The 16,442-nt window shown below is 51.2% G+C and overlaps 1 protein-coding gene, 1 long non-coding RNA gene and 4 other non-coding genes across 6 annotated transcripts; 1 reads left to right on the forward strand and 5 right to left on the reverse strand.

Annotated features, from left to right (window-relative positions):
- Positions 1–123: 123 nt before the first annotated feature.
- On the reverse strand, positions 124–2,904 carry LOC137218400 (uncharacterized). Its single transcript, XR_010940688.1, has 6 exons — positions 2,751–2,904; positions 2,256–2,311; positions 1,603–1,702; positions 1,225–1,309; positions 832–884; positions 124–247 (listed from the first exon to the last, which is right to left on the reverse strand). It is a non-coding gene; the product is annotated as an uncharacterized lncRNA (long non-coding RNA).
- LOC137220377 (small nucleolar RNA SNORD99) lies at positions 318–391 on the reverse strand. Its single transcript, XR_010941675.1, has one exon. It is a non-coding gene; the product is annotated as a small nucleolar RNA SNORD99 (small nucleolar RNA).
- On the reverse strand, positions 1,071–1,197 carry LOC137220351 (small nucleolar RNA SNORA61). The gene has a single exon (XR_010941653.1). It is a non-coding gene; the product is annotated as a small nucleolar RNA SNORA61 (small nucleolar RNA).
- Positions 1,426–1,553, reverse strand: LOC137220347 (small nucleolar RNA SNORA44). The gene has a single exon (XR_010941649.1). It is a non-coding gene; the product is annotated as a small nucleolar RNA SNORA44 (small nucleolar RNA).
- Positions 2,069–2,203, reverse strand: LOC137220331 (small nucleolar RNA SNORA16B/SNORA16A family). Its single transcript, XR_010941633.1, has one exon. It is a non-coding gene; the product is annotated as a small nucleolar RNA SNORA16B/SNORA16A family (small nucleolar RNA).
- Positions 2,905–8,554: 5,650 nt separating the features above from the next.
- On the forward strand, positions 8,555–14,632 carry RAB42 (RAB42, member RAS oncogene family). The gene is made up of 2 exons (XM_067725106.1): positions 8,555–8,807; positions 9,602–14,632. The coding sequence occupies exons 1-2, from the start codon at positions 8,569–8,571 to the stop codon at positions 10,023–10,025; spliced, it is 663 nt and encodes a 220-aa protein (XP_067581207.1). The 5' UTR covers positions 8,555–8,568; the 3' UTR covers positions 10,026–14,632.
- Positions 14,633–16,442: the final 1,810 nt, after the last annotated feature.

Raw genomic sequence — 16,442 nt, forward strand, 5'->3', positions numbered from 1 at the left:
GTTCCTTTCTGAGATCAACCTTTTCTTCAGATATTGAGACTATAATTCATTCTGAGTCTTACAGAGTATTTAAATAGGGAATAACCAACAATCTGAGGGACATCAAGAAAACTGACACAAACATACATCCAGGAATCTTTTATTGGTCACTTGTATGCCAGGTACCAGCATCAGAAAGAAAAAAAGGTGTTTCCACCTCAAAGAGCCCCTTGTCTCTTCATTTGCCTCTTCCTGTAGTGTTTCTCTCCTGAAAAAGAAGTGTACACCAGTGTGTTAATAATGCCCCAATTAATCAATGCCACCCAGGTTTTCCTAAGGGCTGGTCTCAGTCCCATATCCGCATTTATCATCCATAGATGTCCACTCAGATTAGGTTTCATCCTGGACCAGTCACAGCCTGAAAAAATACCTTGAGCTAGAATAGAACCACTCTCCCAGGAGAGGGGTGGGTAAGACTCCAAGGTTACCAAAACCAATAAGCATGAGCTCAAGCCATTACTGCATTCACAGTAGTCAGCCCTCGCTGTAAAGACACAGGGCTGTCCCTTCTGCCACATTCTACTCTGCAGGTGTGTTCTTGGCATTTAGCATAGGCAAATCCAGCAGACCAAGTCACACTGTGAACATTTATTTTTTGTCCTACGGTTATGAAGAGCCAACAAATACAGCACACAAGGCCAGATGTAAATGATATATAAAAAAACGACTTTTACACACAGACCTGAGTAGCCTTATTATCTACTGGCTACACTGCTTAGGGTGATACCAGTGAAATACTAATGGAAGCTGCAAGGAAGTTGTGTGAAAGCTTCTGGCAGACATTCAACTCACCCAACTCTGTAGATCCACAATCGCAGAAGGCGGCAGCTTTACTGGTAACAGATCTTAGGAGGGAAAAAAAAGAACGCTCGATCAGGAGTCAAGAAAGCTATGGATAAACCCCTCCCAAATACAGAAATATTAGTCAGCAATCACTATACCAGCTGCCCAGTTTCACATACAGCCTCCCTTTAAGCCTAAGATTATCCCATTTTACAGGAGAGGAGGCAAAAAGTTCCAAGAGAATTCAACCTTGTTTGAAACTAGCCCACATGCTATATAAACAGACACCATGAGCATAGCTTCAGTACTACTATTCCTCCTCTTACGACCACCAAGACCAAGGTTCAGATCTGATGGGAAAGGGAACCGGAGGGTCAGGCTGTCTTCAACATCCAACTTTACCTTATTCTAAAGCATGGCTCCAGCAACAAGCTGGTCTTTTCAGATACTTCAGTATCAGGCACTGCCAGTAAAACGTGGGGGCAACCTGCAGAAAAAAAGTGTGGAAGCTCTAAACCAAAAAGTTGATCCATACACAGAAGCTGACTTTTTTGATGGAAACACATGGACTCAGGTGGAAGGCTTCCAGCCCAGGTCCTGAGGTACTATAGGAAAGGCGAGTGGCAGCTGCAGGTATTATGCTGACCCGTGCTGTCAAAGTCTCTCCAAGTTGCTCTTGCATGCAGTTGGAGAGCCCATGGCCACAAGCCATAGCCCTTGGGAACATGCTGTACTGACCCACTAGGTAGCTCCCAAATTACGTCCCTACAGAAAACCTACCAGGTCCTGAGGCTGCTGTGTTCCATCACTGTCATGACCCCAGTCTTCACTCACCAGAACGGTCAACTTCAGTCATCCTGGAATCTTCAATCTGGCACAGCTAAAAGGAGAACACAATTGTCCTGAATGATCTTAATCGTTCCCTTCATTTGGTCTTCAGAACTACCGTTTTTTGACTAGCCTTTGGTCCTAAGTACTGATGCCATAAGCTTTTCAGTGCAATGACCCAAAGCACGACCAAGATCTGCAGCACCTGCCACGGGATTTTCCCAGTACAGATATCTAACCCACCCCCATCTACCCCTCCATGCTGGTTCTTGGTCTCTGCAAGCTACTTCTCAAAAACCTTATTCTGTTAACTCTGTATGCATGACCCCATCAGTGGAACATTTCTGCTGGCCTCTGGAAACGTGTCAACTCTAATAAAGGTCTCTGGCTATACCTGAGAAATGGCAGGTACAGTGGGAGCTGTCTTTTCCTGAAATGTTGCAGATCAGTTACAGCAAACAGAACAGCGACCGTCAAGGAAAACTGTCACTCTGGGCTCCTTTTTGACCACAGCAGCTATGTGGAAGCAGCTGCAGCTTCGACAAGGGCCACAGGGTAATCCAGGTCACAGGGCAGGCCCAACACTGTGTAGCCCTCAGACTCACCTAAATCCTGTACATCAGGACTTATCACCAATTCATCTACTGGGACACTCTGGAGACTAAAAAAAGAGAACAAACATCATATAGGTCCCAATCACCACTTTGTTTTACTATATGCCAGTGTTGTGTCTCGTTTATCTTCACTGGACAATTTTATCATCCCCATTTTTTATAAGACTTAGACTAAGTTACTTACCGAAAGTTGTCTATCAATGGAAAAACTGACAAACCTAGGATTCAAAATAGTATCTGAATGACTAAAGCCCATCCTCCGGAAAACCTTGTCCTTATACCCACCAAGGTGACTTCCTTAACATGTGCTGTGCAGCCAGATAATTTAGATGAAGGCACGGAAGGCACCTGCCCAAGATCACCGAGCAGCTAGCTGTCACAGGCCTATTCAAGGTCTGGCTGACTCCATCACGTGGTCTCCCCCCAAATTAAGCCACTTCAGTCCCAGAACTGCCGTGCTCCCGGCGGCCTGCCCGCGTTACTCACCCGTCACACCGGAGCACAAGGCCCTGCGGACCGAGGGGGGAGCAGGGCGCGGCCCTCACAGGTTCCGGCTCCTTTCACTGCGCATGCGGCCAATGTGGCCTTCCGGACCTTGATCCGACCAGGTCGGCAGGCCAGGGTCCTCCGTGCTGCGCTCAACATCCCCCAACCTCGGGAAGCAGGTCCGGCGAGTGTGGCGGCGGCGGCGCCGAGGCTAAGGCCGGGTACGGCGGAGGATGGGCGTAAACCTTAGCAGAGAACGCGAAGACCCAAGAGAACAAGGACGCGGTAACCGGAGAAAAGGGTAGCTGCGCGCCGAGAAGGGGTTTATATAGGTCCCGCCCTTCGCGGCCGCGCCTGACAGTTGGAGCTGCGCGCCGCGCAGACTGCTGGGAATTGTAGTTCTTTCGCCACCAGCGCGGGCCGCGTGTCTGGCTCCCAGCCGCAAGCGCGTGCGGGGCGAGACCCTTTTCACTCAGATGGAGATACCTTGTGGTTTCTTCCGGACCGGAAGAGGTTCCTCCTCCTTCCTTCAGCATTCAGTGAATGTCCAATACCGGGCACTGGGCTCACAGATACCGCTGTGCCATCTGGAGTTCACTCCGGGGAAGACTTTCAACATCGAGAAGTTAACCGTTAACCCTGTGAGCTGAGAAAGGGCTGCGTTCAGACCGCCGTGGGCACGTGGAGGAGCAACGACTGAGTGATTTCGGGGAGGAGCTCTGTGAGGTCTTCTCGGAGAGGGATCTTGGGGAGGGCTTCCTTCCCAAAAGTAAGAGGCGACTGATTACTCATGAGATGAATGCATTATTTATTCAAGCCTCATCTCTTCCGCTGATAGATAAATTTTATTGAGTGCTTGCTAAGTACACTGTGCTCCATTATCTCAGCTAGTTTTCATTAACCCTGTGTGTGGGTATTATAATTATGCCTTTTTCACACATAAGGAAACTGAGGAATGGATCACACAGCTAGCAAGTGAGGTAAGGACTGGAATGCGGAAGTCCACCTCAAACAGCACACTCATAATCACTGTGCCATGTGCACGTTTTGTCCATAGAATGAATAAGCGTCAATATAAAAACGTAGTAATTGTCAAGAATTAAGCACCTATTCTGTGCTTAATCTATTCATCAGTTTTCATCCTTACATACACTTTAAAACGTTTTTATCCTTACTTACACTTTAAGAAGTGTTACTATTATTCCCATTTTGTGGAGAAGGCGACAGACTGTATGAGGGTTAAGAAACTTTCTGATGACTTCCAAATGTGTTTCCGCTTTTCTTCTGAGCTCCAGACTTGATATCCTGCTGCTTCCGTGACATCTACACTTGGATGGTTATTTATTAATAGGCTTCTCAGAACACAGTCTTTCCTCCTCTAGACCTGCTTTTCCCCATCTCAGTAAGTCCTTAGGGTGACCCAGGACCCCTCTTCTTCTAATATCCCACTTCCAATGCATCAGCAAATCCTGTGTTCACCTTTAAGATGCGTCAAGAATCTGACTATTTCTGGACTTCCCTGGTGGTCCAGTGGTTAAAAATCCGCCTGCCAATGCAGGGGACACCGGTTTGGGAGGATCTCACATGCCGCGGAGCAACTAAGCCCGTGAGTCACAACTACTGAGCCCGCGTGCCACAACTACTGAAGCCCGCGCGCCTAGAGCCCGAGCTCCGAAACAAGTGAAGCCACTGAAATGAGAAGCCCGCGCGCTGCAATGAAGAGTAGCCCCCGCTCACTGCAACTAGAGAAAGCTTGCGCACAGCAACGAAGACCCAACCCAGCCATAAATAAATGGGAAAAAAATGAAACTGTAAGTCTCTAAAATAATGAGACTAAGGCTCATTTAGCTCTTATATTTAGATCTGTGATACATTTTGAGTTAATTTTTGTGTATCATGTGAGGTAGGAATCAAGGTTTGGTTTTTTATTTATTGCTTATTGCCTATCCAATTGTTCCACCTTCAATTTTGTAAAAGATCATCGTTTTCCATCCAATTGCTTTGGCAATCAGTTGACCATGGGCTTCCCTGGTGGTGCAGTGGTTGAGGGTCCGCCTGCCGATGCGGGGGACATGGGTTCATGCCCCGGTCCGGGAAGATCCCACATTTGGAATAAAAGTTGAAGTCCCCATGATGGGCCTCTGAAGCCACAGGTGATTGCTCTCATTGCTCACCACTTGCTCCCCATTCATTCAGCTCCCTCTCTCTGGCCTCTGTGCTCTTGGCGCATCCCTTGCCTGCTCCAACCTCAGGGCCTTCACTCTTGCTGTTCTTCCTGCCTGGACCTGTCCTCGCTGTATATCACAGACAACCACGCTGCTCGCTCCCTCTCTTCCCCTGTTTTTCTGTTCAAATGTCACCTCCTCGGACCACCCTATTTTTTTTTTTTAAGATTTTTTTTTTTTTGATGTGGACCATTTTTAAAGTCTTGATTGAACTGGTTACAATATTGCTTCTGTTTTATGATTTGGGGTTATTTTTGCTGCAAGGACTGTGGGATCTTATCTCCCCAACCAGGGGTCAAACCTGCGCCCCCTACATTGGAAGGCAAAATCTTAACCACTGGACCACCAGGGAAATCCCCGGACCACCCTATTTTGATATAGCACCCTGCCACCCTTCAAGCTATGGCTTGTTACTTATAACACTTATTGCTCCCTGTCATCACATTTTATATGAGTTTATTTTCTGTCTTCCCCATTACAAGTGAGCTCTTCAAGAAAAGGAATTGTGTCTTTTTTCCCCACGGCTGTTTAAGTGCCAAGTATGTAAAAGATGGCCAGCATTTATTGAAATAATTACTAAGTGAATGAATTAATGAATGAATAAAACTTGGCCAAGGCCACATAGCTAGTAAGCATCATTTGGAACTAAAACTAAGATCTGTCTAATGCAAATGTGCACCTGCTACGATACACAGTAACCCCAGAACCATCCTGTGAGGTGGGTGCCATGATTTGCCTCACTTAGCGGAAGGGGAAGCAGGGTTGGAGAAGGGAAATGACTTGCCCCCTGCGTCACATAGGGAGTCCATGGCAAAGTCAGCTGACATCTGGATTCCAGCACCAGGTACAGTCAGGGACAGGCACATGACCCCAACCCGCAGCAGGAACGTCTAGGAGAGGAAGTTCAAGGAGTCCGATGCTGACAGTGCACTCTGCCCACATGCTGACTGCAAAGGCTTCTGGGACGTCTGGGTTCAAACTACCTTTCAAGCTGTTTCATGCCTCTGCCTTTGCCCAGCTGCCCCAGCATGGAGTGCACTTCCTCCCTGACCTCCCCGGCTCCCACTTGTTCTTGGAGACCCAACTTCAGCTTCACCTTCTCCAAGAGGTCTTCTCTGACCCCGTAGCTCCCTCAGCCCAGCTCTGTTGTGGTGTTTGAATGAATAAATGAGTGAATGAATGAACGAATAGCATTTATCCACTTTTATTCATTCAACCATAAATATTTACCAAGTTCTACTTTGTGCCAAGCACTGAGGATACAGCCACTGGTCCTTGTTCTCAAGAGGCCTGAGCCTAGAAGGGAGACAGTGGACAAAAGGGCCTGTGACCTCACTGGCCAGTGAAGTAGGGGTTAGTTACCCTTTGACGAGCAGAAGGGGAGTGTTCCTGGCAGAGGGCTGAGAAGAGGCAAGATGTTCAGCATGGCTGGAGCACCAGTGGTGGGTAAAGAAAGGCGGGGGTGGAATGGGCGGAGGAAGATCTGCACAGCCCTGACGCAAAAACTGTTTTTCCAGCTGAACAGAGCAAGGTGATAAGAACATCCCGATGGAAGAATTAGTGGGGCAGGTGGGAGTGGGGCAGACCTTCCTGGTTTGGGCAGAGCTGGCCGGGCGGGTTTCTTCCCCAACACACATACCCTAGCTGATGCCCCCCCCCCCCCCCCCCCCGCTCCTGGAGGTGGAGGCAAGCAGAGACTTGGGACCCTTCAGGCTAGTGCAGGTGACCAAAAGCCAGGATTACTAGGAGACCTAACAGAATGTCTTCTCACAGATTTGCTTAGAGTTAGCCACAAGAAAACCTGGGCCTTCCCAGGTCCCCAAACTGTCCAGCCAGAAACAGACTTGCAGCTAGTCTGTCTTCGTGCTGAGTGATCTTGGGTATTAACTTCTCTTAGCATCAGTTTTCTCATCTGTAAAAAACACTGGGCAGGGGGGCTTCCCTGGTGGCGCAGTGGTTGAGAGTCCGCCTGCCGATGCAGGGGACACGGGTTCGTGGCCCGGTCTGGGAAGATCCCACATGCCGCAGAGCGGCTGGGCCCGTGAGCCATGGCCGCTGAGCCTGCGCATCCGGAGCCTGTGCTCTGCAACGGGAGAGGCCACAACAGTGAGAGGCCCGCGTACCGCAAAAAACAAAAAAACAAACAAAAAAAACCCACTGGGCAGGGACTTCCCTGGTGGTCCAGTAGTTAAGAATCCGCCTTCCAATGCAGGGGACATGGGTTCAATCCCTGGTCGGGGAATTAAGATCCCACGTGCCGCGGGCAACTAAGCCTGCACACTCTAGAGCCGGCACACTGCAACTAGAGAGAAGCCCGCGTGCCACAACGAAGACCCAATGCAGCCAAATAAATAAATATTAAACAACAACAACAGCAACACTGGGCAGACTAACACCTACTCACAAGGTTGTGTAAGGAGGAAATGTGATGATATGATGGTTTGCATTAGTGAGAACTGCTTCCCACTGCCAATTTGCCACAACAAGTTAAACTGGTAACACCCGCCCACAGTGGGATAGTGGGATTAAACCAACAGGCAAGCTGTTTGGGACCGACCGGAGCTCCAGCCTTTATGTCCTGGGTGTCAAGAAGGCCAGACTGGAAAGAGTGGAGTACATCTTGAATGCAGATGTACCTGCTTTACCCTTGCCCCTAATCCAAGTGGGACCTGACCACTTAGCCCTGGTCCTTTGGGAACTTGCTTTGCGGTCCCCTTTTGTGACATCAAGGGGTAATGAAGAGTGAGACAAATCTGGATGTGAGGCCCAGCCCTACTGTGACCCGAGACGAGCCACACATCTGAGCTTCAGTCTCCTCAGCTCTAAAATGGGCACACTCTGGCCTTCTCAAAGGGTTGCTGTCCCAGAGCATAAGGAACTGACCATCTCACCTCATTAATGTTAGCTGTCCAGTTCACAAGCAAACTGCACTCCCTCTGGAATCGCAGTGGTCTGCTGCCTGTGTGCAAGTCCCTCTCTGGGCCCTGGGGCCCTGTGCAGGCAGGAGGGGAGGAAGCAGTGGGTGCTGTTGAACGTTGACCCTGAACACTGAACGGGAGGCCCCAGGCCAGGGCCAGTGGGGGTCCAGGAAAGGGGCACCTTGCGGGGAAAGAGCACCTATAAACCAACTTTCTTCAGGGGTGTCTCCGGGTCCAGCAGCAGCAGGGGCCCGACTGGGGGACTAATAGAGAGTGGGGCTGCAGAGAGAAGCCACCCCAACGGATGAATACAGTGGACGCTCTGGTGCTGCTGGTCCCAGGCCAGTGCACGTTTGGTTATCGGTCCTCCCTAGTCCTTCTCCCCACATTATCTAGGTTAATCTCTTCATCCTTGAAGTAAGGGCTATCATCTCCATTTTACAGAGGAGGAAACTGAGGCTCGGAGCAAGGAAGTGACTTGTCCAGGTGTTTCCACCGGGCCCGGTGGTTTCCTCGGGGTCCGGGCCCACCCCCGGTGCTGAAGACGCCCCAGGTTCTACAGTCCCGGGTCTGGGTGGCTCAGCGGCCGCCCTGAGGCGGGGGCGGGGCCCTGCGACTGGGCGGGGGCGGGGCCGCATAGTTGGTGGCTGGGCCCCGGGAGGCCAGACGTCCGACATGGAGGCGGGGGGCTGCCGCTACCAGTTTCGGATCGCGCTGCTGGGGGACGCGGCCGTGGGCAAGACATCGCTGCTGCGGCGCTACATGGCGGGCGCGCCTGGGATCCCGGAATCCGAACCGGAGCTCGAGTCGGTGCCCACGGTGGGCGTCGAGTTCTACAGCCGCACTCTGCAGCTGCGGGCCGGGCCGCGCGTGAAGCTGCAGCTCTGGGACACGGCGGGCCAAGAGCGCTTCAGGTGCGCGGTGGGTGGGAGGTGGGGCGGGGAGGGACGAGAAGGGGCTGGCGTGAGGGGCCTCTGGCTGGGGCGGGGTCAGTACTGGTCCACATGGGCATGGGGATCCCTCAGAGGGGTCAGCCTCAGTGGCCCAAGTAGAGAGCTGGGAGTCTCTGCCCTGGACCTGGGTCCTTCACTCTTGAGTCCTTCATCCTACACATAACAGCAGGTTGGGACTTCCCTGGCGGTCCAGTAGTTAAGAAACCGCCTTCCAACGCAGGGGGCACGGGTTCGATCCCTGGTGGGGGAACTAAGATCCCGCATGACTCCTGGCGCGGCCAAACAAACCAAAAACACAAAAAACAAACAAACAAAAATAAAGACCTGGCGCCCTCCCCAGAGGGATGTTCGATATTGAAACTTGGAGGCATGAATGACCTGGGTGCTGAGAGAGCCCACAAGAGGTCAGAGAGGGAGGTGTAAAGGAGATGTGAGAGGAAGAGAGATTCGTGTTGGCCATGAAGGATGTGTAGGAGTTTGCCAGGCAGAGAGTGGGGAAAAAAAGGCCTGAGATCAGGAAAACATGAGGCTTCCTCTAGGAATGGAGGAATGGTCAGGAGTGTACGGGAATCAAACTGCTGACTAACTGGGGAGCACACAGTCACTTGGGAGAGACAGATACGGGGAAAGAGAAGCACAGGGCAGTGTGAAATGAGCTTTGGGGGTGTGAGGCAGTCAGTGTACAGAGGGCGTGGTCTTGCATCGGGTGTCTTGAAGGCATAAGCCCCTCCCAACTTACTCCCTCCCACCGTCAGGTGCATCACCAGGTCCTTTTACCGGAATGTGGTGGGTGTCCTGCTGGTCTTTGATGTGACAAACAGGAAGTCCTTTGAACACATCCAAGACTGGCACCAGGAGGTCATGGCCACTCAGGGCCCCGACAAGGCGATCTTCCTGCTGGTTGGCCACAAGAGTGACCTGCAGAGCACCCGTTGTGTCTCGGCCCAGGAGGCAGAGGAGCTGGCTGCTTCCCTGGGCATGGCCTTCATGGAGACCTCCGCCAAAAATAGCTGCAACGTGGACCTGGCCTTCAACACCCTCACTGATGCCATCCAGCAGGCCCTGCAGCAGGGGGACATCAAACTGGAGGAGGACTGGGGGGGTGTCCGGCTCATCCAGAACACCCAAATCCCCAGGCCCCCCAGCAGCACACAGCACCCGGGCCCATGCAAGTGTTGACTCTGGGAGGGAAAGGGTTAAAGCAGTGTGGACCTCATAAGTGGTGGTGAGATGGGGAGTGTTAGTATCTCTCTGGAGGGCATATGGCAGAATCTATCCTGAGGGTTAATATAAACAGTATCCTGGTACAGTCTTGTCTCCTGGATTTGGGGGTCTCAAGAGCTCAGCCCCTTTCTACTAGAAAGATCTAAGAGGCCAGGTGTGCAACTTCCTGTCCTTGAGCCTGTTTCCTCCATGGTCAGAGAAACTCATAGAAGATCCTGCCTCACAGGGGGTTGTGGGCACGAATGAGATGATGAATGGGCTCCGCTCAGCCAGAGCCTCCCACACAATGAGACTCGAATGGCAAGAACTGTCATCACTGCTCTTTCCTCCCTTGTCCGGGATGTGGCCATTTCTGGCAGCGTCCCTGGGCTCAGATGCTGAACCACTCAGCGTTTGGACGCTGCTGCACAGGCCAGGACAGGTGCAGGGAATTTCAGGCTGAGCCAGCCTTGGAGCCTCCTTAGGTCCTCAGGTTTGGATGAGAAAGTGTGCCCTCAAACCCAGGTTGCTGCCCAGTGCCCCTACTCCAAAGCCAGGGACTGGATCTGGATCTGAGAGGCAGGGATGAATATGAACAGCTCATCTGTTGGGCACACGGTGGACACTGTGATTAGCCACCAACATCTCCCCTCCTCCCCACTGCACCTCCCAGCTGCTGGGAGTGCTGCCTGGTGGTGGAGCTCAGTTTATTCTCTCTGGGAACTGCCCACCCATCCGGAGCAGCCCACAATCCAGCGTCAATCTGTTCTGTCTATTGTGGGGCGGGGGCACTATTCAAAGGCCTGGCCCTCTTGTCTCAACTCTAGACAGCTCTGAAGGAAAAACCCAGCTTCATCACTCTCCCTGGGGTCACTTGAGGCCACTGTTACGACAACATCACAGCTAAATTCTCATGCTCAATCCTTTCTTCCCTTCCTCCCCGCAAGCAAGTATTGACCTCAAGAATCCCCTTGTAAAAGTCTGCACACTGAGTTCCCGCTCAGAATCTGCCTCCTGGGGAACTTAAGCTGCAGCAGAAACTGCTAGGCACAAGATGTCCAGCAGCAATGCAAGAAGGCTTTATGGAAGGAAGGATCTCAGCTGGTGTAGAGGGGGTATCTTGGGGGTGTCATTGTGCCAGCAGGCATGGGCAGGGCATGGGCAGTTGCCACAGCAAAAAGAGCACAACCGGGCTTCCCTGGTGGCACAGTGGTTGAGAGTCTGCCTGCCGATGCAGGGGACACGGGTTCGTGCCCTGGTCCGGGAGGATCCCACATGCTGCGGAGCGGCTGGGCCCGTGAGCCATGGCCGCTGAGCCTGCACGTCCGGAGCCTGTGCTCCGCAACGGGAGAGGCCACAACAGTGAGAGGCCCGTGTACCGCAAAAAAAAAAAAAAAAATGCTTTAAAATGAGCATCGGGAATTCCCTGGCGGTCCAGTGGTTAGGACTCTGGGCTTTCACTGCCGCGGGCCCCAGTTCAATCCCTGGTCGGGAAACTAAGATTCTGCAAGCTGCATGTGTGGCCAAAAAATAAATAAATAAAATAAAATGAGCATCTACTCTGATCTGGGCTCTGGGAATACAACAGTGAACATGACAGAAAAGCAGTCCTAGGGTCTAGGGGAAGAGAAAAAACCTGTAAGTGGAACTAAATGATTTCCAGTTGTAAGTGCTATGAAGACCACAGATCTGGAAGATGGGCCTGAGGGTAATGGGGGCCTCCTTTAGAGCAGGTGGTCAAGGACGGCCTCTCTCAAGAGATGGCCTTTGATCTGAGACCTGGAGGAGGAGGAGGAAGAGCTGAGCTAAGAGTAGAGATCTAGGCAGAAGGAACAGTATCCAGCATTGATTGGGCACTTCTTATAGTATTATTATTCCATTTTACTGATGTTGAGACTGAGGCCTAGAGAAGTTAAATGAAACCAGTAAGTGAGGGAGGAGCCCTGAGGCAAGGGAGAGCTGGGCTCTTTCTAGGAATTGACTGGAGAGCTGAGTGCTAGAATGAAGTGAAGAAGCAGGAACTGACCCTCAACTTGGTCTGTGTTTTCTCATCTCCCAGAGCTTCCCCGGACAGGAGTACAGGTCTACTAAACTGAAGCTTGTTTGGGAGATGAGCAGCTGGTCCTGAGGATGGTGGGGATTTGGCTGTCAGGTGCTCAAAAAAAAAAAAAAAAAAATCCCCAAGTCCCTGGAGAAAGAAAGAAGAAACTGAGCTTCTCCCCTCTCAGAATCCTGGCCGACTGTGGAAGAACCAGCCTGAAGGCCCTGCCCACCCAGGGCAAGGTCCACCAACAAGGACGAGATGTTGCCCGTTGTTTCCAACTGCCTCCCTTGAGGAATGTTCAGCAGACTGTAGTCACACATCTCTCTCAGCCTCAGTTTCCCATCTATAAAATGGGGATAATAATAGTTTATGTCTCACAGGGTTGTTGTGAAGATTAATGTATTATGTGAATTCCTACAATATGTATGGGCTCACACGCTGTGACCTATTTCTATTGCTTATTATATTATTATTACTATTACTATTATTTCTATGACTTATTATTAACCGTGAAGCAACCTTGTAAGGTCAGGCTGATCTTGTACATTTCAAAGACAGGAACCTAAAGTCCAGGAGGGGAAACTGATGTGGCTCAGTCAGTAAACCCCAGGCCAGCTCAGTGTTCCAACAGCCTTGTCCACCACCTCAGGCCAGGCCCAGAAGGTCCTACCTTATGCGTTAAGGCTGTGATCCCACACTCACAAGCACCATCAGTGTGGCAAAACCTCTGGAGACTGTAAATGGCTTTAATGAGAGTGATTCTGACCCAGCAGTAGGAAGCAGCCCTGCCCAGCCCACTAACTAGAGGAAAGGCACAGAATAGGACGGGAGAATGGGGAAGTGGCCGAGAGGGGCATGCCCTCCTGAGGGCTGCCCGCTGTTCAGAAGTAGGCGCCCTCTCTCCTGGGAACAGGCCCCGCACCCCGTTTGCCATCACTGTCATGGTTCAGGCTCCGCGGTCTTTCGTGTAGATTGTGCCACCCATCTTGAGGGTCTCAGGCCTGTAGGGTGTGATTTAGCATCCACATTGCCCCAGGGGATCTTTTTAAAATACAGATTTGACCTGCCTGCCGCCCTCCTAGAATCCTTCCCTGGCTCCCCCTGCCTACAGGGTAAAATCCGAACCCTTTCCCCCCAGTCCAATCTGATCTGGTCCTACAGCATCTCCACCCACTTTGCCCAGGTTCCCAACCACCTGCAGCCCTGGGCTTTGCACATGCGGTTTCCTTTGCAGGGAAGGCCCCAACACTTTCCCCTCTCCCTGTATTATCTGATCTGCCTGCACCACTCAGAAAAAGATCACCTCCTAACCATCGCATTATCCCAGCTGCCAAAAACAGGGCAAGCTTTGTGGTCAAAACTGGTTTTGAATCTCAGCTCTACTATGTACAGCTGTGGGACCCTGGGGAACCCACTTCATCTCTGTAAGCCTCAGTGGACTCATCTGTAAGTTGGGGATAATAATACCTAACTCAAAGGTTTTAGAAAGGATTAGATGACAAATCAAAGGCAGTGCTTGTCACACACAGGAATTCACAAGATGGACGTCCCCTTCTTCCCCTGAGGGTTTTACTATTAATCACTTTTAGGGAACAGAGACTACCAAAGTACACACTTTGGGGAAATAACAAGGATTCCAGACTCTAACAAAGCTCTTAAAAGATCCGGACCCCCTTCCAGAGATACGGGCTGGGCTCTGCTTTCTTACCAAGAGTGGCATTCCAGAATCGTCCCTTCAGGTCTATCCCCAGGTTATTCTGAGCAAGCAAAGCTAGCTCTCCAAGGCAGCACCCTGGCCAAATCCTCCAACCATAGCAGCATGGACAAGGTCAGGCTACCTGGCCTCCAAGGCTTTCCATGAGCTGCTTCCTCAGCCTGAAAACCTTGCAATCCAGGCTTGAATCCATCCCCTTTGCCCTTTAGAAGGAACAGAGCCAAAAGTCTGCCACCCATGGGGCCCTTTCTGACAACAATGCCTGCTCTGGGAGCCACTGAAACCTAGTGGATGAAGAGGGAAGACCCATCCCACCCACACTGCACAGGCTGGAACGGAAGCAATCTAGGTGGGAACCCAGATCTATCCTCTGCCTCTGAGTCTCAGTCTCTTCATGGTGAAATAAGAATGAGTCCTACCTCACAGGTTTGTTAGAGGATTAAATATGACGACGTGTGTTAAGTGCCTAATAAATGTTAAGTTCCTTCTGCCAACAAGCCCCCTCTGTGTCTTTCATGTGTCCTTCCCGTGCCTGGAATGACCTTCCTCCATATCTGTCAAAACTCTGTTCACCCTTCAAGGCTTAGTCCAGCCTAACATACCAGTTCCTTCTCTGAGCCTTCAGGGCACTAACAAGTTGGCTCTCTTTGCAGATTTCAGGCACTGTTGTACCTTTTTGCCCCACTAGAGTGTAGCTCTTCAAGGCCAGGGCTGATTCCCTTGGGGAGGCTGCCTTTGGCAGGGGAACGCGGGGCTTTTTAATACCATTAGGGAAAATTTAAAACATAACCAAGAGTAAAGAAACTAACGCAGATGTAGAGAACGGACGTGTGGACACGGGGTTGGGGGGGAGGGTGGGGCGGGAAGGGGAGGGTGGGATGAACTGGGAGATTAGGCTTGACATAAATACGCTACCACGTGTAAAATAGCTAGCTAGTGGGAACCTGCTGTATAGCACAGGGAACTCAGCTTGGTGCTCTGTGATGACCTAGATGGGTGGGATGTGCAGGGGAGGGAGGTCCAAGAGGAAGGAGATATTATGTATACATATAGCTGATTCACTTCACTGTACAGCAGAAACTAACATGACATTGTAAAGCAATTATACTCCAATAAAAAAAAAAACTAGTGTAAAGTAGTTTGAAGAACTTCTTGTACTCATAACTCAGCTTCAACAAATACCAGCAGGAATGGCCAGTCTTGTTTTACTCTCCCTTCTCTTTATTAATGTTATTCTTAGGATCCTGGCCCTGGAGGGGGAACTAGTGCTCGGTCTGTGGTTGACAGGTGTGGGAGGATTTCTCCAGGGCCCCTGGCTGGGACATGTCCCATGGAAGTCCCAGTGTTGGGAGAGGCAAGCCTCACACTGCACAGCCCTCCCTCCTGTCGGTACAGACCTAGGGCTGGGACTCAGGCCAGCAGAGAGAAGGAAGGACATCCTCGCATATGGGGGCTGTGGTCTGCTGCCCACGGTCTTTCAAGCTACACCTGGGGACTTCTCAGGATCGGTACAGGGCCTCTATTTTGTGGAAGTCCTGCTTCTGTCCTGAAGGGACTCAGTTCTGCATGGTGGTTTCAAATGGCACTCTGTCCCAGAGGCTTCACTAAGCCTGGGTCTGGGCATATCCTGGGGAGCCTAGACCCAAAAGCCCCTGATTGCCTTTGGGTTCTGGCTCTACGTCTCTCACTGCAAGTCTGAGCCAGCCCCAGACCACGTGGTTTATGCTTCGGTTCTGGGCTCGCTTCTCCTCCTGGCTGGTCTCCTGCACCACGTGGATCCTCTCTGGCAGTACCAGTTCCACATCCTCCTCCTAGGAGGCCCAAATGTGGACAAACCATCCTTGTTGAGACACTACGTGGAGGGCATCTTTGTCGAGGGCGTCGCCCAGGCAGTGGCGGTGGACTTCTCAGTGCCCTTCATGGAGGCAGAGCCTGAGGGTCCAGCTGGCCAGGAAAGGTCACCACCCACGCCTGAGGGGGCGAGCCCACCCATCAGGAAGAGAAGGGGCGTTGGTGGCCATGACAAAGATGAACTCTGGACCAAGAGCACAGGTCTGAGTCCTGGCCTACCCTGTGACCACGGGCAGGCCACATGATCTCTCCAGACCTCGATATCCTTACCTGTAAAATAAGAGGCTACACTGGTGACTCTGAGGGCCTTTCCTAACTATAGGGAACTGTGAGAGCTTAGTCCAGCTCTGTCTTCTTCCTCCCTGCTTCACCTCATGCAAGAGGGGCCCTCTCCAGGATGGCTTCATCCCAGATGGCTTCTTCTGTGTCCTCAAAACTCACGCCCGTTTTTGTGACCACCTCCTACACCTGCCTTTTGGTTCATTCTTTCTCAGGAAAACCTCAAGCCTTATTCCTTTACCTTTAGTCCAAATTAACTGCAGCCAACTTCTTGGCTGGTCCCCCTCCTGCCTGCTTCCAATTCCACTGGCAGCCAGAGCAAGGTTTTTAACATGTAGATATAATCACGTCAATCCTCCGTCTAAAACTTTACTGGCTCCCCATTACCTGTGCAGTGGTTTTCAAACGTTTTGTTTATATGCCTGTTTTTAGCGTCAGAATCTTCTTGTCAGATGGGATCTTTCTCACAGCCCTGAAATCCTCCACAAGTAAAAGAGAGATTGCT

Source organism: Pseudorca crassidens, chromosome 2, assembly GCF_039906515.1.
Source record: "Pseudorca crassidens isolate mPseCra1 chromosome 2, mPseCra1.hap1, whole genome shotgun sequence".
NCBI lineage: Eukaryota > Metazoa > Chordata > Mammalia > Artiodactyla > Delphinidae > Pseudorca > Pseudorca crassidens.